This window comes from Ostrinia furnacalis, unplaced genomic scaffold (genome assembly GCF_004193835.3).
Source record: "Ostrinia furnacalis isolate ACB-3 unplaced genomic scaffold, ASM419383v2 OfSCF0995, whole genome shotgun sequence".
Classification (NCBI taxonomy): Eukaryota; Metazoa; Arthropoda; class Insecta; order Lepidoptera; family Crambidae; genus Ostrinia; species Ostrinia furnacalis.
Window position 1 is genome coordinate 363,795 of NW_021131234.1, and position 27,314 is coordinate 391,108.

General features: G+C 36.5%; 1 protein-coding gene across 2 annotated transcripts in view; it reads right to left on the reverse strand.

The window, feature by feature from the left end:
* The window catches only part of LOC114350867 (sn1-specific diacylglycerol lipase beta-like), a 28,453-nt gene extending 5,301 nt beyond the window's left edge, over positions 1 to 23,152 (reverse strand). The window contains exons 1-11 of one of the 2 annotated variants that reach the window (XM_028301813.1): positions 23,058 to 23,152; positions 19,247 to 19,471; positions 17,915 to 18,027; positions 13,461 to 13,682; positions 8,754 to 9,069; positions 5,776 to 5,899; positions 4,706 to 4,829; positions 4,369 to 4,494; positions 3,851 to 3,943; positions 3,317 to 3,471; positions 485 to 640 (exon numbers count right to left, since the gene is read on the reverse strand). In XM_028301813.1, coding sequence (XP_028157614.1) covers positions 485 to 640; positions 3,317 to 3,471; positions 3,851 to 3,943; positions 4,369 to 4,494; positions 4,706 to 4,829; positions 5,776 to 5,899; positions 8,754 to 9,069; positions 13,461 to 13,682; positions 17,915 to 18,027; positions 19,247 to 19,471; positions 23,058 to 23,152 — 1,749 coding nt within the window. The remainder of the gene's footprint in view (positions 1 to 484; positions 641 to 3,316; positions 3,472 to 3,850; positions 3,944 to 4,368; positions 4,495 to 4,705; positions 4,830 to 5,775; positions 5,900 to 8,753; positions 9,070 to 13,460; positions 13,683 to 17,914; positions 18,028 to 19,246; positions 19,472 to 23,057) is intronic. The other variant, XM_028301814.1, reaches the window with a different exon arrangement.
* Positions 23,153 to 27,314: the final 4,162 nt, after the last annotated feature.

A 27,314-nucleotide genomic window follows, 5' to 3' on the forward strand; every position in this document is an offset into this window, starting at 1 on the left:
TACTAAGTATTTTGGCTAATTAAGCACTAAAAGAAAAAAAAAGACTTAGTTTTAGTCTCAATGTTTGAGATTACAACTAAGATTTCAACTAAAGTAGTTACTTTTTTGAATCAAATTGATACTCGATTTTTTTTTATAAAAGCAAATCAATCAATAAACACTCAAAGCATAACTAAATCTAGCTTGCTAGCTAACACAAAAACAACACAGGCTGCCCACCATGACATGAAGTTAATGACATTTCTAAGTTTCAAATGAGGCACACATCTAAATGTCAAACGTGCGTGCAGCGTGAGCGAAGCGTAACGTGTTTTTGAAACATCACGACACGCGCACGCTCTTGGTTTTATTTGACAGTTAAAAATATAGCTAATTCAGCTCAAAAGATCTTGTATACTGCACCAAATCACCCACAAAATGATGGCCATGACATGAATGACGTGACAAGCGGCACACGCACACTAATAGTAGAAAGACGACTGACAGCACTCACGGTGGACACGCTTTGGACTAGCAGCGCGTCTGCTGAGTCGTCCGACTGGTGGGCCTCCAGGTCCTCAGGCCGCCTCCAGGTGGACTCCAAGTCGCGAGCTGGAACCCCGAATAGCGCGTAGCCGAAGCCGTTCAGCATGATGCGGTACTGAAATAGAAGGATACTAAGTCATTGGTCTAAATAACGACCCTTGCGAGACACCTAAGAAGAATATTTAAACAAAGTGAAACACTGGTCAAAAGAACGACCCTTGCGGGACACCCAATAGTAACTGGAACTTTGAAGAGACTGACGCATTAGGGCAAAAGGTTGATTCTTAAGACGGGTGCTTAAAAAAGAAACAATGGTCCAAAGAACGACTCTTACAGAACACCCACTGTACTAGAACAAGAAGGGTCATATAAATAGACACGCCTGAGATAGTCAAAGGATTGTCCCTTGGGAGACACCCAAGTAGTGTTAGTGTTATCAACCTCAGAACTAAGTAGATGAACTAATTAATTTCAGAAAATGTAAGTGTATGTATGTATAAGCATAAACCTCGTTTCTTAGAAAAGGGTCTAATTACACTTTAAACTACTTTAGTTAGCTACAGACTTAACGTTACTGTCTCCTGGGAGATGCCTAAAATAGAAATGGACTAAGTAATGAACCTTGAAGAACACCAATTGCGTTTGTAGCATGGCTAATGAAAAGAGGGATTACATGTAGACCCTTGGCAATACACTCAAGANGCTCAAGAAAATGGATTAAAAAAAGCCCGTGGGAAATCCCCAATAAAACTTGCTGCAAAGTTATGAATATCTGTAGGTTTAGTAAAATAAAAAGAGGTTAACGAATTACGGTTTTTGCTTACTTTAAAGTTAGAAACGGATTGTACAACTCACCTTGGGTAACTTAGTTGCGTGTATGGTCTGTATGACCTTCGTCCTAAGGTTCTCTATGCTGTGCACACTGAGTCGCATCACGAGGTCGTCTCCCACACCCACTGTGAGTACGAAGCTCTCGGTATACCTCGCTGCTTCGCGACTTATTAGACCCGCTGGAAGAAAAAAGTCCATATGTGTACCAATGTACCAATGTGCAATGTTCACCTCAACTCTATGAGTGGTCTAGGACCATACTAAAGGTTCGGCCAAACAAACGCGATTACATGCGATCAGCCGGTGTGCAGCGAAGGCGACCAGAATTAAATGCATTGATTGCCATCGCTGCACGCCGGCTGATCGCGTGTGATCGCGTTGGTTTGGCCGAACCTTAACATTGGATTATTGAATTGCTTATTGAAGCGAAATTCCATTAATTTATCGAAACCTATGCCATCATCAATGAAACAACATTAGTGACATTAAACAGTCACGAAAACCACTTAAAATTCTTTCAGTCTTATTATTCCTACTCGTATACCTACCTATTTAGATTAATGTTATATTCTTGTACAGATAAAAACACACGTAGCAAGCTTAAGATCTTACTTACCCACGTCAAAAGAAGCAATTTACTTGTCTAAACCTGAAAAGAAAGTATAATCATAATGCGGGTAGATTACCTGGGGTAGAAAACGCGAACACTTTGAGGTGCGGGTACCTCGGCCTGAGCTTGAGCGCCACTAAGACTGCCACACCTGCGCCCAGACTGTGACCTGGAAATAATTATAGCGTTTCTTCGTTTAGACTTGTGCATCTTTAATGAGACTTGGCTTATTAGTCGTAGTGAATTACATTGCTTTTTCAAGTTTCGACTTATAAATATCCCGAATTTTTGACTAACACAAGCCTGCTGCTGCGGCTTATCTTTTACAATGTAGTAGATTTATTCCTAGTAATAATTTCGTGTTTCTTTTACATTGCAGTATTAGCAGAATAGAGCTACTCGTATACTAAACTTTTCATCATCATCATTGGGATATTGATTTAGTTTCCACTGCACTGCAGGAGATTGGCCCCTGTGTTTATCAAAGACAAATGGAGGATTTGAACTTTCCACACTGACCGGAGTGGTTGGAGAGGCTTGATGAAATTCGTAGTTTAGACAAATTTTACCAAATTGTTTCCTCATTGAATTGTAGTATACAGACCTGTGAGCACTAGGTCATAGTGTGGGTACTGCTGGAAGGCGCGGTCTAGCACCGGCAGGAGCCTCTTCAGCATCTTCGCAGCACCCATTGACATGCCTTTGTGTGCCGCCGTTTCTTCTGGTAGGCCTGAAAAATTGAAATAAAATAGGTAGGTATTTTATGTTGCAATGGTAGTTTGATTGACCGCTGCTGAACTATTGTGACTAACCCACCCCTAACACAAGCATAGGTATTAAACTGAGCTCGAGGAGTAAACGGGATTATTATAACTATTATGTACATTACAAAAAAGATACATAATAGCCCCAAGGTCTTACGTCCTACTTACCATCAGCTTCAAATTTTTCGGATCCCGCCGTAAAGTCAGTGAATATGTCCCGTAGAGATATGGAGCCGCGAACAGCAACTACGATGCTCTCGCGGTCATGGTCCGCTATCACGCAGAAGGGTAACTGGAATTAAATAAATTTATTCATCATCTTCTTCATCAGGTCATTAAATCACGACCATCTTTAGAGAATTAGTTCTCATTTCATTTTTGTCTATACTATACTCCCCATGCTAGGTGGCGAATTCTGTACCCCCAGTGAAAANACTCAAGAAAATGGATTAAAAAAGCCCGTGGGAAGTCCCCAATAAAACTTGCTGCAAAGTTATGAATATCTGTAGGTTTAGTAAAATAAAAAGAGGTTAACGGATTACGGTTTTTGCTTACTTTAAAGTTAGAAATGGATTGTACAACTCACCTTGGGTAACTTAGTTGCGTGTATGGTCTGTATGACCTTCGTCCTAAGGTTCTCTATGCTGTGCACGCTGAGTCGCATCACGAGGTCGTCACCTACGCCTACAGTCAGCACGAAGCTCTCGGTATACCTCGCTGCTTCGCGACTTATTAGACCCGCTGGAAAGAAAAATAGTCCTTGTTTATCAAAGTACCAATGTGCAATGCTCACCTCAACTCTATGAGTGGTCTATGACCATACTAACATTGGATTATTGAATTGCTTATTGAAGCGAAATTCCATTAATTTATCGAATATATGCCACCATCAATGAAACAATATTGAAGTGAGATTAAACATGCCAAACAATCTCGAAAACCACTTGAAATTCTTTCCTACAGTCATATTATACCTACTCGTATATTTGGATTAATATTATATTCTTGTACAGTGAGCATAAAAACATACGTAGCAAGCTTAAGAGCTTACCCACGTCAAAAGAAGCAATTTACTTGTCTAAACCTGAAAAGAAAGTATAATCATAATGCGGGTGATTACCTGGGGTAGAAAACGCGAACACTTTGAGGTGCGGGTACCTCGGCCTGAGCTTGAGCGCCACTAAGACTGCCACACCTGCGCCCAGACTGTGACCTGGAAATAATTATAGCGTTTCTTCGTTTAGACTTGTACATCTTTAATGAGACTTGGCTTATCGTAGTGAATTACATTGCTTTTGTATGTGTCCGTTTCGACTTATAAATATCCCGAATATTTTACTAACACAAGCCTGCTGCTGCGGCTTATCTTTTACAATGTAGTACATTTATTCCTAGTAATAATTTCGTGTTTCTTTTACATTGAAGTATTAGCAGAATAGAGCTACTCGTATACTAAACTTTCCATCATCATCATTGGGTTATTGATTTAGATTCCACTGCACTGCAGGAGATTGGCCCCTGTCTTTACCAGAGCCAAATGGAGGATTTGAACTTTCCACACTAACCAGAGTGGTTGATTAAATTCTTAATTTGGATTAATTTTACAAAACTGTTTCCTTAAAGAAATGGTATACAGACCTGTGAGCACCAGGTCATAGTGTGGGTACTGCTGGAAGGCGCGGTCTAGCACCGGTAGGAGCCTCTTCAGCATCTTCGCAGCACCCATTGACATGCCTTTGTGTGCTGCCGTGTCTTCTGGTAGGCCTGAAAAATTGTAATAAAATAGGTAGGTATTTTATTTAAGTTGCGATGGTAGTTTGATTGACCGCTGCTTGAACTATTGTGACTAACCCACCCCTAACACAAGCATTGGTATATAACTGAGCTGGAGGAGTGAACGGGATTTTTATAACTATTATGTGCATTACAAAAAAGATACCTACATAATAGCCCCAAGGTCTTACGTCCTACTTACCATCGGCTTCAAATTTTTCGGATCCCGCCGTAAAGTCAGTGAATATGTCCCGTAGAGATATGGAGCCACGAACAGCAACTACGATGCTCTCGCGATCATGGTCCGCTATCACGCAGAATGGTAACTGGAAACAAATCAATTTATTCATCATCTTCCTCGTTAGGTCATTTAGTCTTCTTTGTACGACGACCATCTCAATTTTTTTTTCAAATTTTGTCTATACTGTGTGGCGAATTATGCCGATAACTGTTTTATCGAAGAGACACTTTTAGTACTATTTATTGTAATGTAATTAAGTATTAATGAACTCTATGCTTGATTCTAAGCTAACAATGCCTACAACCACGGCTATAGCTAGCAAACTGCAACCTGCAAAATTTAAAATTATATTATTTTCCACTGAGCTCGCTTCCGCATTGCAAAAACGATCGAAACTCAAATAACGCGTCAGTATGTAAACATAATTTAACGAGTTTCTCGGGTACTTAGTTTGTTGTATAACTTCGGATTTATGTTTAAATATTAGCCGAGGGCGAGTTCACGGACGCTTAAGTGGCTCAAGTGCCGACATAATGTATTACACAAGTTGCCTGTAACTTGTGAAGTAACCGACAGCTTCGACCGGACTTCGTCTATGAATTTAAAGTCTTGAAACTACTTAAAAAGTAGTCACATGGCATGGGAAAAGCAATTCAAAAATCTAATGAAAGGCCTCCATTATACCTCATCTTAAAGGGTTACTAATGTTGACGAAGAATGGTGGCATTAATGACAAAGAAATAGGTTCATGGGACAGATTCTAATAGCGGCATGCTCAAAACAAGTGGTCCATGCCACCTGTGGACTTAAATACTAATTAAATTTTACAAATAGAAGCTATATTTTATTGTCAAAAGCCTCTCTAGTCGGTACCTATACCTACAGAGGTCCTAGACACAACTAAGTAAAACATGAAGTACATTTGCTATGCACAGGTTCGCAAGTATTAGGATGTTATGTCCATAGAGCTTCTGTTATATCTGTTGAAGGAATACCTAAGTTTAAAGATAGATTAAAATTATGAAACGCACCTCAAAAACCCGGTTGTTGAAGGAGGCAAAGATGATGTCATCGGCGGGGAGTTTGGACATGTACTTGACACCAGCGAAGTTGCAGAGGCAGCAGTTGTCGTCCGTCACGATGGAGTTCTTTGGCCTGTCCAAAATAATAATAATAAATTTAATGAAAAAATTGAATGCATGACGATAGGGCGCTCGCTCAGTTTTAGCCTACGTAAGACAGAAAAATTGTATACGCAAATACGTTTATTTTTCTGTCTGGGATGCGCAAGCGATAGGGCTTCCTGTTGAAAATCAGTGTAGGGATATCCTACAACATGTCCGCATCCCAAACAGAAAAATAAACGAATTTTCGTATTTACATATTAATGCGTATCTCTCTACCAATTGAGTAGTTGACACCATGAACCAATAATTCCGACTTCTCGTCAATTAGGTACAAGTCCAATGAGTTGGTGAACAAGTGGATTGTGTTTTGATAGACTGTAAAAACTAGGAAGGTCAATTGACTGGTGAACGTTAGAGGATAGGTCTGTGTACCTACCATGAGTTTACGTTAGGTGTGCTCGCTAGCGAGTACGTCAAAAATCTCTATGAAGATTTTGTTTGTTGAAAGTAGCCGCTAGGGGCGCTGCACAATATGTCATACAATTAATGTCATTTTTTTACGCAGTCGCTAGCGAGCACACCTAACGTAAACTCATGGTAAGCGCACTGTAACTGTTCAGGGAACTAAGTACAAGTCTGAAAAAGGCAAATCTTTATTTCCAGCTAAAGAACTTAATACATTAGGTTCCTAAATGATGACCAATTGAAGAAAGATCTAGGCTAGTTTTCAACTTTTCAAAAGTCTAGCTCAACAGATCAATAAAACTTTAACAATTTCATTGAGGTGAAACTGAGTGAAGATTAACATAAAGTGACGCAGTTTTAGAGAACGATTCTAGGACAAGTAATTTTATACTAGGTACTACCTATAATTTATTTATTTCTATCGCTGTATTTAAAATTAATTAACTTGATTTGTTACGAGCAACAGTGTAATATTTGTTAAACATTTCTTTACAAGTAACAAGTCTTCCTACTTATTATTTCAAACATAAATATTATTGTAGTTCGGCTTGTCAATGTCGCAACAAACCAATCATCGTAATTAATGTATGACTAGCAATGTTTAATAACAATCCAGTAGCTCTTTATTGTTCAGAGTCTATTTTGACAACGTAACATACCTACCTACAATTTCAGTTTACGTGAATGTATTTATTACTTATAAAGATTTCGGTTTTATGTTATCAACCGACTNTAATTCATTATTTGCGATCGCGGTGTTTTGTTCTTTTACATATCTGCTAGCAAAACAAGTTTATTTCGTGCAAATGTAATACAAGAGCTTAGCGCAATATCAAGCCAAGTACTAATACTTATATTAGATACATTGTACTAAGATGACTTGACAATGTACATTTCCACTGTACGTGTGAGCCTTATATTAAATTCCAGCCGCCTAATACAAAATGTTGCACAGAACACAGACTTCAACGTCGTAACTCCTGTTAGGATGTTAGCGTACAGGCAACGGCACATAATCCTGAACATTGTAGGATCTTAAGGCCATAGTATTAGGAGCGATTTTGCAACAAAAAGTTAGTCTGATGTGCTTAAACCGTTTCTACGGCAAGAAATCGTTTATTGCAATTAACTTTATTGGAACTTACGTTATTGGAGTAATCGAAGGAGGTCCGTAACATTTTTTGTTTTTTTTTATGCATAACAAGGCATAAAGATTATTAAACATACATACATTAAGTCTTAGATAAGTAATTTATTTTATCGTAATAAGATTGTAATGAATCTTGTTCAGAATTTACGCATTGCTACATATTTTTGATTGCGACATGACTAGAATACTAAAGATGCTTGCGACTTATTTTTAAAATTATTCTGAACTGAAATACGCATATGAACTTATTTGGATATAAGAAAACCCACTCAGTTCCCTCAAAGAACGAAGCTATAAATAAATTCATCTAACTAGAACTAGGTAGAGCGTAAAATTTATTTAAGTACCTAAGTACCACCTACGATAAGTAAGTATATTTTGGAATACCTACTTAAGTAGTTACCATGCTCTTTTAAATTCAAGATATTACACGTCCACTTTAAGTCATAACTTAAAAGCTACCTTTCTTCGAGTAGCAATAAATTTTATGTACCTACTGTCTACACAAAATGAATTTGGCCCAAGTCACAAATAGAAAGGTGTCAAAATTACTAACCGCACCAAATATTCCTAAAGTAAGCCGGAATTGTGCCTAATAAATGTAGTGTGTACCAGTGTACACTCAGCTTTAGTCTTGTCAATTTATTTCCGAATCCAACCAAGCATAAATGTAGGTCATACGAACGGGACATTAAAATTATACCTTACCGCTACAGACTGTCTAATGAAGACATTTGCAAGGTTTNTTGTATTACAAAACGGGGACATTGTGTTAATAGGTGCTTCCACGTTTGAGAGGTTTGGTCGTCGCAGGGACAATTCTCATCAAGGTTTACCACACACAGACGGGTGTGTTTTACCTTGTGTGGGCTTAAGTTAATATAAACCAGTTGAAAATGGGCCAAAATTGAAGGTTTGTGCTGTTATTTCTTCGAAAATGTCTTGGTGGATGTAGCCATAATATCATTCATTAAGCTTTGGTATGTAAGTTACAACCTTGTTTTACATGGTGTATTTCCAAATGAAAAAAGAAAGTTACAGAATCGCTTGAATTTCACACGGTTTCGTATTTCGAAATGAAAAATTATTTCACTTTTATAACCGACTTCAATAAAAGGTGGAGCTTTTCAATTTGAGTGTATGTTTTATTTTGTTCACCCATTTGTCTGTTCTCCCAGAGTTTCAAGCAGCCCATCAAGTTCTCATATTTTCAACACAAAATACTTCTAGCGTAAAGTAAAAGTATATAAGTAAGTGCGAAACTTACCGACAGCAACAACACGTCAAATGGCGCGCCAATTTGCAGAATCCAGTGAAGCAGTGTCGGTACAACACATACGGCCAGCCGTACGCTGCTATGGACAGCCTCAAGTAGTGTAGAGCGTCCTCCAGGTTCATCCAAGGGGGAGTCTCCGAGAAGACTTTGTTCACATCTGTGGTATAGATCGGTTCCTCGTCATTGAGCATTTGGATGCGCCGCATCTCTCGGGTTTCCCGCTTCTGCCGCACTCGTAAGAGAACGCAGCCGGCGACCACGTCTGAAGGGACTAGGTCGGTTGATCGGAACAGTGCGCTGAGGAGAGCTGTAACAATAGAAAAATATTGTAAATAAAAAATAAAAATAAACAATCGATGGACCATTATAAAACTTGATTATTATTAAAGCCTTTTATTTAGGGCTGTTAAAAGCGCATAGGTAAAAATGACTGCAAAAAGTCGCAGTGCTACAAATCACAACGAATCCAAAAATCATTGAAGTATTGTGATCTATTAAATTTTAATATCATTCATTCATAGGCTTGATTCTGTGCTAGATACTTTATAAACTTTGTTCGTTACATTTACGTAATAAAACTAATTAACTTATATAAAGTATGAACCAAAACTTATAAATAGAATCATTAATACTNTGTGTTCTATTTGATAATGTAATTTGCTCCGCGCGCTTTTGTACTAAGTGATGAACTGTATTTAAAATGAGGCAATAGCTATGTGAAAGTAAGTATCCGGTATTTTATTTATGAGAATAGAATATCTTCTACCGGCCTCTAATAGTACTTAATCAATTTATTCGATTATGTATTCGATCATTATAGAACCTAATTAACGTTTTATTTTTTTGTTAACTACTTAGTCAATTAATGTATTCCATTAGGTATTTGATAATTAAAAAACCTAAATAAACGTTTTAATAAATAAGTAAGTCAGAACCTTATTAATTTTATAAAGATTAAGAGTGCCAACCCTAACACTCAGTTGAAGTGTAGGTATTTAACTCGCCGAAAGGGCTAAGTTTCCGTACTGCTTTAGCTCATATATCTACTGTGTTTTCAACTCGTCGGATACGGATCTCAACAATTTCGCACCCCGCTGGGTGTAACTTGATAGACGAGAGGAAGGCTGCCACCACTACGGTAGTGATGTCGGATACTACGAGTACTTTAACGAACACGAAAAGGTTTTTATCACAATACCACTTTGACCTTAACGAAAAGCTGATTCTGTTCAACGAATGTAACAAACTAATATCAGATTCTTTCTGAACTTTATCAAACATTATACGCAAGAGTGACATAGGCTATAAGGTGGCAGGTTACAGCAGCAATAGGATTTCTTAAAATAAAAATACATAAAAAGATAGATAATAATAAATTAATTATACGAACATGCTTTATTATTATCCTATCTTGTCGAAAATGCTGAAAAATATGACGCACGTTTTATCAAAAAGTATTTTTCAAGACAATGTTATGTAGGTGTTTCGAAAAGGCGAACGTCTCTTTTGATTTTACATCCTACTTTCAAATTAAAATCTTGGAATTGGCGTGCAAGAGAACAAGACGAATATCAAGATATGAAATTTTAGCGAATACGAATATTTTTCACATCACTAACCACACACTGTATACTCTGTAGAGCATGAAAACGAGCTCGTCGTAAGTTATGAAGTTATAATTGTCATAGTTATGGATTTGAATAATATCCTTATCGGTTTTAAAGTGTTAACAGAACAAGGATTATAATTCATGATTGCAGACGATGTCGAGGAAATATTGAAACTGCCGTTTGAAAATCCATCGAAACTTTTGTTCAAACTTTTGATAGTCTTGTGCATTGTCGTAAGTAGGTACTCGTAGAATACTTAAGTTCTTTCTTCAAGGTTTTATCACCCAACTTCAGTTCTGAGGTTCCTAAATAACAAAAACATGAGATTTTTTTACTTTCATTAGCAAAAAGGGTCTCAAGTTTTTCTAAATACTTTCAGCAACTTTATCTTAAAGTTGGAATCTTAGGAATTCATAAGTAATTCAAAAATATAAAACAAATTGCGCTTTCGAGGCATTACATCTCAATTATAAACACAACTTGCATAAAAAGTAATGGTCTCTAGCGGCTATACAAGAAAATTATTGTTATTATGAAATAGCAGAGGAAAAATGAGTGTTCATCTCTGGCATAGTCTCTACAACACGTGTGTAAACCCTCCAAACGTGTGCATATAGTGCACCATTTTTTGTGGTTTTATGTACTTGTTAATAGATGCCATTTTGCCGCAGAAATATGTAGTCTAACGTGCTGTCAACTGTACATCACACATGGAACGAAGCCTCGCCGAGACGGCACAAAAAGATTGTTTGCATTTTCTAGAAAAATATTACGTTACAGTTGGTATTGATCTTTGACCGTTACATTCGATATCTTTTGTTTTGTACTAGTTAATCTGGCAATAAATATTTTCATTTTTCATTTTCATTTAACTCCTATCTAGATTGCTTAAGGTAATCCTATAATTGAATGTAATGGCCGTCACATGCACGTGTAACGTATTAATTACCTGTTTGAAAATCCTTTTTTGTTGCCTTCAGCAAAGCCTTTCAAATTCTATCTGCATATTTTTCAACGAAATAATTATAGATTATTAATAAATTTCCTGCCTGCTGAAAAAATAGTTTTTAGAGCCTTCAGCAAATTTTTCAAAACATCTTATTTCCCATTGTTTAATGTAATATAAATTTAGATGTTCATAGTAGAATACTTGTATCTTGTATAACATATTATTACATTATTACATCCACGAGCATATTCATGCAGCGTAGGCAGCTTCCATATGTCGTATCACTTGGAGGCAATCTAATAAACACTCCGGCGAGCGTGGGCGGGATTAATGCAACTAGCGCATTTAACAGCCCCTAATTTACTTAGTTCTCAACTTTGAAACACTGTAACCTCTACTGAAGGTTGTAGAACATTATACAATGTGTAATTAAATTGCACAAAGGCTCAGACTTAGCAGCTGATTTTTATACTTACATTTTATAAAAATGTATATTAATTTCAACAGGCTATGATACCGCGGTAAAGGTTTCTATTGTATCTCGATTCGCCCTGGCCTGGCACACAGATATTTTATAGGCAGAAGACGTCACCTAACAAATATATAGATAGATAGATATATAAGTATGTATTAGAATTAAAAAATGACACCGTATATTAAAAAATCTCTACATAGTCATGTCACTCATAGGAATCTAATAATCAGTCGAGTATCAGTCTGGAGCGTGGGCGAACGGGATCTAATGCATCTGAAGTGCTTTTAACAAAGTTCCAATTTACTTGGTTATGCACATAACATTAGATTAGGTGCATGGTTGGGTTAAACAGATTAAAGGCTTCGGTGTTTAAAATTATTGCGGAGAGAAATCACATTAGGTAGGTAGGTATGTATGTATGTATATTGTTTTAAACTTTCATGGTCACTAACATAATAATATTATTGACCACGGCGCTTGCAACAGTGCCGAAATATCGGAAACTCGAAATTAAGGTACAAGGTAGCAATCCCGTCAATAATATTTATTACTTTAGTTATGTATTTTTCTGTTTACTTATGGAATCCTCTACATACCAAGCCTGCCAACAACCCGGCGGCTTTATCTCAAAAGAAACTTCATATCGATGACTCATGTCGGCGGGTTTGGTGTGTAGACTGCATTATTATAACAAAGTCACAACGTAGAGTTAAAACTATGCATTATGCATGCATATTGAATTTTAGTGTCAATTTTCAATACCAATTTCGAATGTCGATCCGATATATTAAGTGCTTTACTATTTAAGTTACTGTACCAACTGCAAAAGTAGTGTTCTCTGAATGGCCTGTTTTTTATCATAAAGTTTGTCTGGTTAAAGTAAACCTAAATATACATATTATTATTTGGCAGAGACTAACTTTGACTTTACCATCTATTGTGCATTTTTATGCTTAAAAATCATAGCATTTTCCTCATCGACCACGACAATAGTTACGCGATGGGATTTGTGAAAGGAAACCGCTCAGTTCCGTAGATTTATTTACAAAGCGGATAAATAAAATCGTATCTGTGAGCACATTTTATTTTCTGCATTTTGTACTTTATGTCTATGACATCAGGGTTGATATCGACATTTCTTTGCCATTAAAAGGCGGTTGTGGTTAAATAAAAGGAATTGCATGTTTAGAGCAAATATTTCATCCTCTTAGCAGGATTCTTAAAAGCACAAACATTGGATGCTTTAGTCCGTATTACTTTGGAGGCCACTGATTCTATTTTTAATTAAAAATATATAAAAGAAAACATTCCTGAAATAATCTGGAGTTCGCTTTATACCCTTGGCCTCATCATCACTCTCCATCAGGCGAGAAATGCAGTCTAAGCTGTTGTAGGTTAAAAAAATACAATCGACCTGCCGACTGTTACAATTAGTCCGTAATGATACAGTTACTTATACCTTATACCAACTAGTGCTGAACGCATCATGGTTTTGCTTTGATACAACGAGTGAACGTTTACATACGAATCAAACAATTTTTTTTTGGATCAATGACCATTTTCGGTCTTTGAGCGTAAAAATCACACTTTTGTTACATTCTGGTGAAGCCTTTCGGGGAAAAATGGGAATACCCTAAACATAGTTCTGTTATACAAATAATTACCTGCGACCTGCTGAAAAGCTTCTTTCCCGTGCTCATCCCTCTTCAGCCAGCAGAAGGCCCATCGGAACCGCCTCGACCAGAGGCCGGTGACCTTCTTGTGGTGTCGCACCTGGTTGGGGGTGTCCTGCATGTCCCCGTACCGGACGGAGCCCAGGGGGTCGAAGACCATGAAGAGGCCAAACACGGTTAGGGCTAGCTGGACCCAGTTGAACAGGACTATACCTGGGGACAAATAGGTTGGTAAGTTCTCATAAAAAGTAAGTAAGAGTAATTATGTTTTATATTACGTCATCGTATCATCATTTTACTGCTGTACCTAAGTTTCCTCCTAGAAGGAACACCACAAAGCCCAATCTCTGTCGTCCATTGAGTAAATGAGCGTCCTACGCTACGATTACCGAGACGTATTTATTTGTTGTTATTTTATAGTAAGCCTTGTTATATTGCGTGTTACGCTTACCTTATCTATCTAGAAATCTATTTTATCCTATCTACTTAGGTATCGAACACAGGAACTCCGATAGCAAGAAATGAAATTCTTTAGTTTTTCAGCATTTATTAATGTTAAATTCTATTTCAGTAGACCTACTCCAGTTACGGTTTAATTACTGTTTAAAGATCCATTAATGTAAGGTTAATTAATGGACAAAAGTCGTTTAACTACCGCTAAGCTACGATCTATTTTTGGAATCACAAATCAATTATGCTTTCTGAGAAGGATATTGTTACAAATAAACACTAGAAATGTGATAGTTTGTTTGTTGCAAAGGAAGCTCGTTTGAAACTAAACCTTATGCCTTCGGGCGTTTATAAATGGATGCATGCTGGTGATTTGATATCATTGACTACGAAAAAAATATTATAAAATACTCCATAAGGAATGGTGACGAGTCCACGAATAAGGAATGGTGTAGGCACGTGTATAAAAGTTCGAAAATGATTGAACGGGTTTCACATAGATATAATTTTTTCCAGTTAAATATTTTTATCCCTCTAATAGGTCTTGTAGACTTTCTGTTGCCAGGCGAATACTCGAATGTTACAAATACTTGAATTGTATTAATTAATGGAATCTGTAGTGACTTGGGATTAAATATGTGTCACGTGCTTCAGGATTTCGTATTGTGAATTACCTAATACTCAGATTACAAAAGAATTCAAAATCAAGAATAAAATTACTCCGACAAAGAATACAAAATCAAGTCGTGGAAGAAACATCGCGAGAAAACAAAAGAGCATCGATGTTGGTCGTCAAGAAAGAATTAAGTTTTTCTTAGTGGCCAGTGTCGCGCAGCCAAGGAGGATTAAGATCTGTGGAAATAAAATAACTGATTCAAACTCTAACGTTTTCTCAATATTTTGAAGGTGAAAATCATGTTACAAATACTTATTAATAAAAAAATAACATGTGTTTTAATAATGCTAAATTCAATACCTAGAACAAAGTAATATTGATAGTCTTGTCTAGATAGATATTAGATACTAGTCGTACAATACAGCAACATTATTCGAGTTAAAAATAATTAATACAATTAATCTATAAACACCATAGTTACTGTCTTAATAAATATTTAACGCTATCTTACAGAAACGTTTGTTGCTATATAGCTAAAGTAGGTAGAGCCCGAACCCTTTGACTTGGCACAAAACCGCTACTCAATTTACGTCAATGTCACAAACAAGCGTTACAATTTGACCCTTTATGCAAAATAACCAGTCACAAACTATACACTTTTCAGCGTCTCGGAAAATGTTAGGTATTACCTAAATCACAAAAACATAAAACCAATTCAAAACGTGCACTTAACATAAGTAGGTACTTAAGTATGAACTTTGCCTTGTACTTATAGGTTCAAGCTGAAAATCTCAAATCAGAAACCGGGGGTCAAAATACAGTCGAATCGGTTAAAAACGGTATTCGTAGAAGATCAATACCTATTATGAACTCGAAACTCGTGTAGTTAGTGAGCAAATATTGAATAGTTGTTTATCAGACATGGGCCGTGCATTGTTCGCGAACTAAGCCGAGCGGCGAACAATGCTCAACTTACTCTACAAAACTTTGCAGCGCTAATTAGTACATATTTCCTGTTTATTGTTACTTGCCGAGCTTCTATCATGGTTTAGTTTATGCCTCTAATCTCTATTATTTGAAGTAGAGTTTATAGAACCAACTAAATACGTTTATTGACACTAACATTTGAAAGGAATATATTCCCAAGGGAAAATGTTTCCATGAAACATTACGTTTATTATTCATTAAGATATATAATTGAAAATTTAATAACATTTTCAATTAATATTTCTTTAATTATCATTTTAATGAAATGTCAGTCGATATAATTACGTCCACGAGTGAGTATTAAGCCTTGTGCGACATGTTAAATCGATCGTGGAGACATTAATGGGGAAAAACCGATTGAACTGCTAGCAAAACCATGGAGCATGAATGACTGGCTTGATGACAGCTTATGTAACTTAAGTGTGTGTGTACTTATACTTATGTAAGTGATTGCAGTTCTTTATAGCTTCCACACACTTCAACCATTTATATGAGAAATAAGACTGCTTGGCCTGGTGGTTAGTCATTTTAGTAGTAAAGCGATCCCTGCACCATAGAAAAATGTGTTTCTATGTAGGGTGGGTGCACCAGTCCCACACCAGGAACCTGTAGTACACCATTTCTAATTTCACATCAAAATATTAACAATCTGTCGAATTTCCCGCCACTTTTGTTACGTTTGGTAGCACTGCCGTACTTCTACCAATAATTAGTCATAAATAAAAGCGACAAACACGACTTGTACGATCTGGTCAACCTTAGGCACATTGCAACTTTCCAAATTGATTGTTAAATAAAAATAAACCTTACAGCTATTAAGAAAATTGGAATAAGCTACTTGATTCTATGATAGACAAGGAGTAGTTTTTTGCAATTATTGTTGTAATAATTGAGTCACAATATCAAAATTACTTTTGAAATGTCGCTTATTCGGTTTGTTACAGGTACACCCACCCTAGTTGTAAATTTTATTTATATAATTATGTCACCGTAAAATTGTGAATTCCGTCAGATTATAATCTGACGTAGTTAAATTACAATCTAACCTAACCCACTGTTAGTTTACAATCTAACGCGTTATGTTATAAACTGACAGAGTTCACAATTTCACGTTGACATATTACATATTTTATTTATCTAGTAAAATCACGGTTCTTATATAATTAAAGCCTAAATAAGGCTTTGTATACGTTAAACAATTTATTAAGATGAGTTTTTGAAGCTCCTTATGAGACGTAATGTGCTTAAGTGAGCCATCCATTTCTAGAATGGATAAGTAATCTAAGTTAAACTAAGTAGGTAACTAAGATTTATTCTTTACTGCTCCAAAATGATATAGCAGTTTTGCTTAAAGAACTTAAGCGACTTGGAACTTTATCGGTGATACTGATGGTAATTTATTCCAAAATCAGTAGGTACATTTCAGACTTCAATATTTCTTTCTCCATACCTAGCCAAGACAACATCTTTAAATTATGTCAATAAAGAAGCTAATATTGTAGAGTGTAGTAGGTATAAGGCACTGTTGGGCATACAAATACAGTATCTAAAAATAGCTTTCATAAAGTATCAAGCTTATTTTACTTACAATAACTGATTACATATTGCGTAACTCAAAATAAAGGCAACATTTTACTTCGACTAAAAATAAAGATCCTTTACATGTAGCTGACCCTTCTAAATCCTATTTAAATGAGAGGATTTGGTTAATTAGAAGGTAATCCAGGATTCCAAGCAATCTCGATTACTAAGTCCTTCTTCAGGAAAACAATTTTCATGCATACGAAGTCGCGGGCACAGCTGGTCTTTAATAGTATTAAAGATTCAATGTGTACATTCTTGACTTCATATCACCATTTAATAAGCTCTAATACATTTTTTTTTGCTTCATGGGCATGTGTTTTGTTAATGTATTTTAGGCATGCTTGTTTTTTATTTTTTTTAATTTAAATTAAACGTAGTACAGGAGAAACCTTCTAAGTAATTAATTAAACTCAGTTCATTTTATCAGCACATTAAAGAGTTACGTAAATGTAACCAATGATAATGAAGATACGCCACAATACAATAGCCCAACGGTTTCGGCATCTTATTGTCCAATCCGAGGATCGCTAATTCGACCCTCGTATAGCGCTGAAACTGTGGTAGAACCCATTTTAAACAAAAGCATATATTTTGCCACTTGGTAGGGCTAATGGGATATCAAATAACTAATTTCAAGAAATTACGCCCTTATTCACAAACATTATTATGAAGTCTCACAGTACGCGTGGACACACAGGGTGACACACGAACCAATCATAGAGCTCTATTTTACGCTATGCGTTCGATTTGCTGCTTCACTTAAGCAATCGATTGTGAATACGGGTGTTAAGGAATTGATAAAACTTACTTTGTATAACTATGCTGGAGAAACGGTCCTCAACAGAGCAGTCGATAACCTCGCAGAACATCCACATGGTGCCCATGACATTCAGCCCCATCTCAGGCATCACCAGCAGCACCCTGGAGAACAAATGAAGAGTTAACTTTGTTCGTTTGTTTCAGCTAAATGACATCCACTGCTGGACAACTCTCTCACAACGGAGAAATACACTTCACTTTGTTGTCCCTTATTCCTTCAAATTTCATTCTTGCTTACCTTAAGGTATCTAGAATAAGCTTTTAAGTTGCTTTGAAGCCGTCATCAGTTAAAACTAATTTGAAATACCTAGATTCTCAAAATTTTTGACGCGATATTTGCATTTAACTCGATTTTGTATTATTTTGAGTAACGCTAAGTAAGCGTGCTTTTTCTTGATGTTATAAAAGTAAGCAATAGTGACCAAATAAAACAAGAAACATTAATTATCGTGCCTAACTGTTATTTGATTCATAAACACCCAATTATCCGATTATCAATACTAAAACTCTTTGCAGTAAATAATTTATACGAGCTACCAAAAAAGTTTGTCCCAATTAAACCAGGTAGGTAATTAGTCGCCGTACGTACATTCCAATTAGTGAATGCGGTGGAATTATTTTATGTGTATCGCATGTCAAACCCAAACAATACCTATTTGGGGCTTGTTGTAAGCATTGTCAAATAATATCATGATAAAAATAAGAGCTACAAAAAAAAACTGTAATGATGTTTACCTACACTCAACTTACATAAAATGCCGACACAGATTTGTCATTGGTTTAATATTGTCGGTTATGGAGCTACTATATGTATAATGCTATTGGATAATATAAGTCATATTATTATAGGCAATCGTTAGAAAGAATTACAATTAATGAGCATAAATATACTCATTTGCATGTTAAGTTATTGCAAGTTAAATAAGTAGCTCGCCTGGAATTGAGATATTTTGATTTAGCAATCTCGCAAACTCATAAAAGAAAGCTACGAGTATTAATAGTACCATAAAAGCTAAAATTAAATTTCTGATTATGAAGGCTCCGCTTATTTTTATATTTAGGGTTTTTATACGAACCAACGTCTTTAAAAATAATTAATAAGTTACATTGCAAGTTACGTCTGGTACCATAAAGGCACTGCGTGCTGTATTATGTGTCCACACATGCCGCCGGGTTGCCAGTGTGCCGTCTTGGCCGCCGGGTTGGCTGTCGGGTTGGCCGCCGGCCGTGCCGCCCGGCATGTGTGGATGCGCCATTACATACTAATGTTGATCCCATTTTTCGTTTGTCACTGTACTGACAAGTTTTATCCTATACTCACTTGAAAAGAAGCAGCGGTGACACGAGTCTTCTCGAGTCGACGTCTGTGATGGTGCCTCTGGCGGACTGCTGCGCTAATGCAGCCAAAAGCAGCATAAGAGCCGCCTGTAGAGCCAGTGTGCCGCACAGATACAGCCGCACGAAGGAGCCGCCGTGCCAGCCCTCGGACCGGCACTGCCATGTCACTGGGTAGAGCACTTCCACCACTAGCGCTATTAGCACCAGCCTGTTGATGAAATAAGCAGTTATATAAAATTATCGAGGGGGTGGGTGGTTGTTGTTGTTTCTATGATGTTTGACCCTAATTGTGACTACTTAGAATCCCTGGTGCTAAAAATCCTACTTCCTACTTTACTTTTAATGGACAGGCCTCGAAAATACCGGACTGTACGCTTAAATACCGGACATCTGCGCCCCCTATATTATAGCCGCCCTAGGGGGCGCTGTTTAATTTTTCATACAAAATTTTTCGATGGCACTTTGAATACGCAAACGAAACGAACTCGAAAGTTTTTCGTCATAGAGGTACTGGAAACCCTAGTCACAATAAAAGTAGTAAAAGAGAGTTAGCTTGTGGTTAGGTGATAAATTCTTTGACCTCAAAATTTAAATAAGACTTTGAATAATTTAAACTATTTCTATTACATTTACACACACAAAAATAAACATACCTACCTACTTCAAAGGGATGTCCTACGTTAGTTTAGTACTAAATTCAATTTGCTTGTCCAAAGTGGACTATTTATTTGGATCCTTAAAACTTATTAGATGGAAATAGCCGTTTAGCCTAAGTCAACATTGGCAGCAAACGGTAGGTAAATTCTCAGTCGGCAACTGTAGCAATGTAGGCAATCAAAGCGATGATGAAGGGGACAATTTAAAAGCCATTATGGAGCAATCAGCCGATTTGCAGCAGGCGAAGGTCACTCTCCAAATGGCCATCGATATCGGAGCGAAAGTTCATTCATATTAATGCAGCAACAAGTGATACGAAAGCTTTTAAAGCGCTACTCTACTTATAACCTTTTTGCTGATGAGAGTGTAATGCATGTACTCGTGTAGGATTACCTATTAATTAAGTTAACGTTATACCACCAGCTATGACCTTGACGATGAAATCAATAATCAATACACTTACGGCCTTAATAAAACTGAGCACTTGAAATTTGTTTAAGTACTAAACAAGAATAAATAAAATACGCGCGAATAAGAGAAACGAGTTGACAAGAATTTTAAACGAATAAACATCCCTTGAGAAGGGTTCAGGGGATTAGATATTAACAGGGATTTCCGTTTATTGTTCTGTTTTCCAAGGCCGTTGAATTGGAAACAAAATTACAAACCAAAGCAATATTTAATTTTACTTAGAGGCAAGAAAGTGTATGCGTCGTACTAATGGGGTTCTTTTCAGTAGTGAAAAATACACTTCAACGTCATCTAAAATTAAAGAAATAATATTATTTTTAGAAGCCCTTCTTGAAGTTTTTATTTTTATTAATGGTGATTGATAAAGAAAGATATTGAAGTCGCAATGATGAAGTAACTAGCGTTATGTCAATCATTTCATAAGCCCTAGGTGTACCTATTTCATTAACATTTTATTTTTATTTTAGCACGTTATCATATTTTCAGGAAAGTTTTAAGCCCAAACGATGTCAAAACTCGATTTAAACGNTTCAAACGTAATCATTCATTCATTCATTCATTCATTCAAAGGCCCGTAGCCTTAGACTCGACATAATTGCACGTAAAATATTTATGACTTTCATCGCAAACGAAAACTTCTGGCTAAACCAATTTCGGACGTCATCAGTCCCTTAGAATGAGAATAATAAAGTTTTTTTAATTGTTAAAGCGAGTTCTAGAAGCAGCTAATTATATATTTCGCATAAGCAATAAAACTGGTTAATTGCCTTAGTACTAGGTATTTGTTTACGAACAATAAGACGCTGTTCCATGGAAGGTCAAAGTCGGAGTCAACGTTGAGTATTGTTAAAGATTTTCAACGTAATCCCAAAAGTATGTACATTTTCTACATAAAAAGACTTCTATAAGCATTATGTTTGTTTGTGCAATGTTTGTCGGGGATTATAATAAAAACATGTTTTGTATTTCACAGCAAACGTTTTAGAAATTTTCCTTAATATTTTAACTGCCATTACAACTTCTGATGCAAACATTGTGGTTATAAAATTTTGGTAACATGAAAATGGTGTTAAAATGTTGTCAGCCAAGCAAGCAAACATTGTTGACCGTATGAACCACATTCATACGGTCAACAATGTTTTTTGTAAGTATTGTATAGTTAGTATTCCTCACTCACTCATTCACTCTTACTTACCTACATCTAAACATTCATCATGGTATAACAATGCCATCTACTAGGTACACCAAACTAAATTACACGCCTTTTCTCATTACAAATTACATTATTTATTGTGAAAAATATTTTATTTGAATCATTCCATGACAAATCATTTCAATTATTCTGTAAGTAATAGTAATCTGGAAACTCTCCATGGCGCTTTTTATTTTATGTTAAATGTATGCAAGCGCCCCTTGTTGTTCTTGTGCAAAGTGTTGCCATTGCTGTAGTTTTATTTAGTAGCATTTGATTACCATAATATCGATTTTCTTTGTTCATTTGTTTTAGTGACATAATATTAAGCTTAGGTATATTTTCCAGTTGTGAATGTTATGTAAAAAACACAGACATTGTTTTTACTGACGTCAAAAAATAAAGTTGCTTTGAGAAATGAAAATGCTAGTTTTTATTTCAACTCTTTTTTTTAACACAAGAATGATAGCAGGTAAGGTCACCTTTAAGTTTTAAACATAAAAATTCTAAGTAAGGCTGAGTTGCACCAACTTAATTAAACCGTAACAATACGAGTAGCAATAACCGGTGCTTTTTGTAAGCAGTTTGACAGATTTTTGACGTAGGTATGTCAAAGTTAAAGTAAGATGGTGCAACTCATCCTAACTTTGTCATCCAATAATTTCGTGATTTATAAAAAACGAAATTACATCGGCTTCTAAAAATAAGTCGTTTGGTGTGAAAATAAGCGCGGTGAGCAGGAATGATGATACTACGCGCGGTGGCACACGCTTTGTGCTCGATAACGATTTTCACGCTACAAGATTTGCATGTAATCTGCATTTGTTTTTTTTTGCATCCTCAATATTCATCAGCTAGCCAGTATTTTGTGACTATTTTACGTCACATGGTATGTTCTATTTTTAAAATCCTACATACGTAGAGTGTGCTTACGCTTTATTCTCTTTTTAAGTGGATAAACTTTTGTTGGAAACGTCGTATTTCCCCCGAGATCAAAAGGTAAGTACTTACTAAAGTTTTGATAAATGACTTGAGCAAACTGACTCCTATGTTATTTTAATTGAAAAGTACTTAAAGTAAAAAAAAACATGAGTTCTGTATTGAAGACTGTTGCTTTAGTCTTAATCAGGTGAGATACAGGCCAAGAGCTTCCTCGTTGTGGATAAAAAAAAATGTTCCTTGATCACAATCCATTTGGTCAGTGTGAGAGAGTTGAGAGTGTAGAACTGTAGACCAAATCCTCCACTTGCCTCTTGTATGACCGACAGCTCGTGCTCCTGTAGTGGAGAGGAGACTAACGCCCGTATTCTCAAACATTACTATGAGGTCTCACAGTGCGCGTAGACGCACACGGTGACACACGAACCAATCACAGAGCTCTATTCAACGCTGTGCGTTTGATTTCCTGCTTCACTTAAGCAAGCATCGTTTGTGAATACGGGCGTAATTGACCTGATGAAGGTGATGATCTTACCATACGAATCGGAAGATCAGCTCGAAGATGCTCGGGAACACCAGGTCGTCTGAGGCAGCCAGCCATTTGCGCCCCAGCAGCCGCAGTGCCGGCATCCTGGAACAACACAAACATTATTGTACACTTAATGCATTGTATAAATAACTGTCACAATCTATCTTTACATTATAGCTATACAATTTTACTTTCTAAGACAATGTATTTTTTTAATGATGTGTTACACCCCTTACAACTAAATCCATTGACAAATAAAACTAAGTATACGTATTTTTTTTTAATTAAGATTTCAATTATTTTGTAAAAAGGGCCTAGTCCAGCAGTGGAAGAGATTTTTTTTTGGTTGAAAAGGAAAACAAGGAAAATTCTGTCAATTAATTGGTGTTTCCATTGATGCATGCACTTATTTCTGTTTATATTCAGTACCTGTAAATGTAAATATGTAACGTATAACACTATTACTTATTCTGTGGTATAACGTTACAAAAAGTTATGTCATGTGTGATCGACACGTGTAAAAGAGCGTTACAAAAGCCAATTTACAGAGAATTAATATATTCCCGTGACATCACAGTTGCAGTCTCCCGTATCCCATAATCCCGCGGCCCAGTTCAGGGCCGTAGAACCCGGATCGGGTATTTCGGGAAGATTCCCGTTTCTCCGGTGTTTACCTAACACCTTAATTAGGTCCGGTCAGTGGGTAACGTATTTTTAAAATGGTAACAAGATGACTAAGGTGTTTTGATTGCATCGTGATTTGTGAGAAGAAATGTTGTGATAAATTTTCAGATAGCGGTTTTCTTGCAAAATGTCTAATTGTAAGTTGAACGATATGCAGTTAAATTACCGTTATCATAACAACATGGAAATTCTTCAGTAACATAGAATCTCATTTAGAGACAGCAGCGTTTCCCTTTACTCGTATATCGTAAACCACGCGTTTAACCGCAGCACGTGACGTCAAAGGACATGACCCTATTCTGGAGATTGTCTTTAAGACGTGAAGATTAATAAAATATTCTTCAATTTTATGCACATTGGTTTCTCTTGCAGAAGTTGTAGATACACAGTTCCATATCCAAATCCATAAAATTCTGGGGATATTATTTTTCTCATTTCACCGTACTCTGAAAATGTTGTGCTACTTTTCGAGAAACAGCTGAGAAGTCCATAAAATATTAATGATGCTTTCCATTTCAATCTTGGAGTAAGTTCTCTATTTCAAGTACACTACATAATAACCATTCGGTTTCAGTTACTGCGAGACTACTATTATTTTTTGGGTCTATCTTTCGCTTTCCCTCATGCCATCACTACACTAACGCCAGTATTCACAAACATTACTATGAGGTCTCACAGTGGGCGTGGATGCACAGGGTGTCACACGAACCAATCACAGAGCTCTATTCAACGCTGTGCGTTCGATTTTCTGCTTCACTTAAGCAAGCATCGTTTGTGAATACGGGTGTTAAAGTGCGAAGGATGGAAAGAGAAGCAACCCCGCTGCTTCAGAGAGTGTTTGTTAAACAAGCCATGTCAGATCCTGTAGGGGGCATTAAGTCAGACAGCAGCGGTCCAACTCCCAAATACGAATATTTCTATTCCTCTCACACAAAGCGAGATGCCAGCATGAGCGACAGTGACATAGATACTTAGATCACAAACTACGTAAACGGCGTTTCGCAGTTGAACTGCAGGGTTCAGCTCACACGACTAGGCAAAGATTTGAAAACCTAATGGTTCAAGTTTTCGTGTTTTCCATGATGTAAACGTTGTAGCCTTTTATTACCTCTTTGAACTTAATGGGTGTTTCATAGAAGCTGCTCTGCTAATAGATTTCAGGAAAATGGTTGGGAAAGATAACTTCTTAGAAATTCTGTTGTCTTTCCTCACAATAAATCACAATAGAATAGATTTCTATTCTTCCATCCTTAAATTATAGGTCAACTCTTTCCAAAATACAAAAAGGGTTTTAGGCATTTCATTTAGTTACTTATAAAAACCACTAGTCTCAGAAAAAGTTTGTCATAAAATCACCCCCAAAAGTAACTCGAATTCTATTATCAAATAGAATACTGATTGGGAGGCGAATTGTAACATAGGGACGCTTACAATAGATCGAAACCTGACGCTGTGTTACTAGGACTACAGTCTCCATAAGGTTAGAAATTTAAAAAGAGGTAAAAAAACTCAAACACAGTTACCTAATCTGTTGCCTGTGCCTGACTACGTACCTAACCTTTCACATTAAGTATACCTATTTAGCTAGAATTACGGCTTCCACGAGTCCAGAACGGAGTGCTGTCTAATTATATCTGCAAGGCTATTATACAGAATAATTAGAAGCACACCAGATTGTCACGAAGCTCGTGACGTCACACTGCCCACATCCCATTAAGGAAGCCCACGGATATTATCGACATAATCTTAAGGCGATACAAGAGCAGACGCTGTATCATACACACTTGTTGAGTCTATAATAAAAAAAAACGCTTTTTGAATTTTTATAATGTTAAAAGAACGTTTAAAACTTAAATTTCTGTAGTGTAGCTACAATCCATCCATCCATCTCCAGTAGTGAAATTGCGAAAAAAAATAAAAAAGCTACTAGACTACCATCGTTGCTTAATAAGTAAGACTTGCTTCGACATTAACATCCAAATGGTTTGAGTGGGTATGAATCAAATAATCCCACCAAAAACATTCTGTAAAAAACTAGCCAAGTCTCGATGGAGCTGCTTGTTTATCTCTAAAAAGTAATGAAATCTAGACAAAGTCGTGCCAAGTCTATGGTTCCTTACTGCGATTTCTTTATTATTATAGTTAATGTTGTGTGACTTGGCCTTTGNTCTAATAGCGACGAAGCAGGATTTTTTTTAACTTCAAATGCGATTTCCCAAAAATCACCATTTTTGACTTAACTCCGTTTTCACTGGGGGTACAGAATTATACCGCTCTATAAAACAATACAGTAGCAACACAGACTTGTTGGAAAGACGGTCGAAGGCAAAAGTTGTCGTGAATGAAAAAATTGTGACGTATTATTTTATTCATTACTTACTTTATTTCCTGTTTTTAATAATAATGATAATAATTTACATTGTAAAAAAAATATTAAAAATAAGAAGGAAAATGAATAAATGATAATAATAATAAATATCCTTAGACATTTTACACTGCGCTTCTAGTCCCAAATTAAGCAAAGCTTGTACTATGGGTACTAGACTAATGAAATAATTTCACGTTAAACCAATAAAATATCTATTTGATTGTCTCACAGAACTGCAAACTACGAATTCGTAGTAAGCGCTACGCCGTAGCATTTCGTAGCTAACTTACTACACCGTGAATCTGTCTGTATGGAGAAACGATCGGAGCATGCTCGTAGCATCGTAGCATGTTCGTAGCGTCGTAGTACGTCTGTAGTCGTTTAAGTTATTTACTACGGCGATTCTCCGTTCCGTTTACGTTTAAGGATATCCGTAAGTGTGACGTATGGCCATTAATTTCGTTATTTTACCTTAAAATAACATAAAATTTTGTGTCCTTTACAAAAGTGTTTTAAAATTATAGTTACCACATACCTATTTTAATATAATATCGTTCTCTTCAAGGTGAGAATGAATAGGCTTACAGGGTAGGTACCATCCTAAACTGCATCTCACTTAACATCAGGTGTTTTTCAGTCAAATACCTGCTTAATACTGCATTAATACTCTTATTACTAAAGTGAAAAGTCTAAACGATATTTCATGAAATAATCCCATGGACTTTTGTTTTAATGTCAATAAGCCCCGCTTCATTTAAATAAGCACTTATAAGTGATCTTAAACTTGACCTTCTTAATTTTAAACTAACTTTAAAACTAAATCTTGCTTAACTTTCGAAGGGGCTAGAATCGACCCGGGTCAGTACTTCAATCCCGCGGTTCATTTCGCACCGGATTGGACCGGGCTGGCCGGGTCGGGTCCGAGGGTCAAAATTGGATTGTGTAGACTTGTAACGCTGTTAAACTGAGCCCCGGGCGTAATGGAAAGTGATGGAAATCGATCCAGCAATAATCAAGGCATCGTGAGTTGGAATGTCCACTGATTTTGGCCTTAAGTGGGTTAGAATGAAATGACTCATAGCAACTGTAACGTATGTAAAATGCCTTTTACTCGTATGTATTCTCTATGATGTAACAACTATTTTTGGACCACAAAGCGAAAGGTCACTGAATCACTCACTCATCGCGAAATCTTAGAAACTACAAGTGCT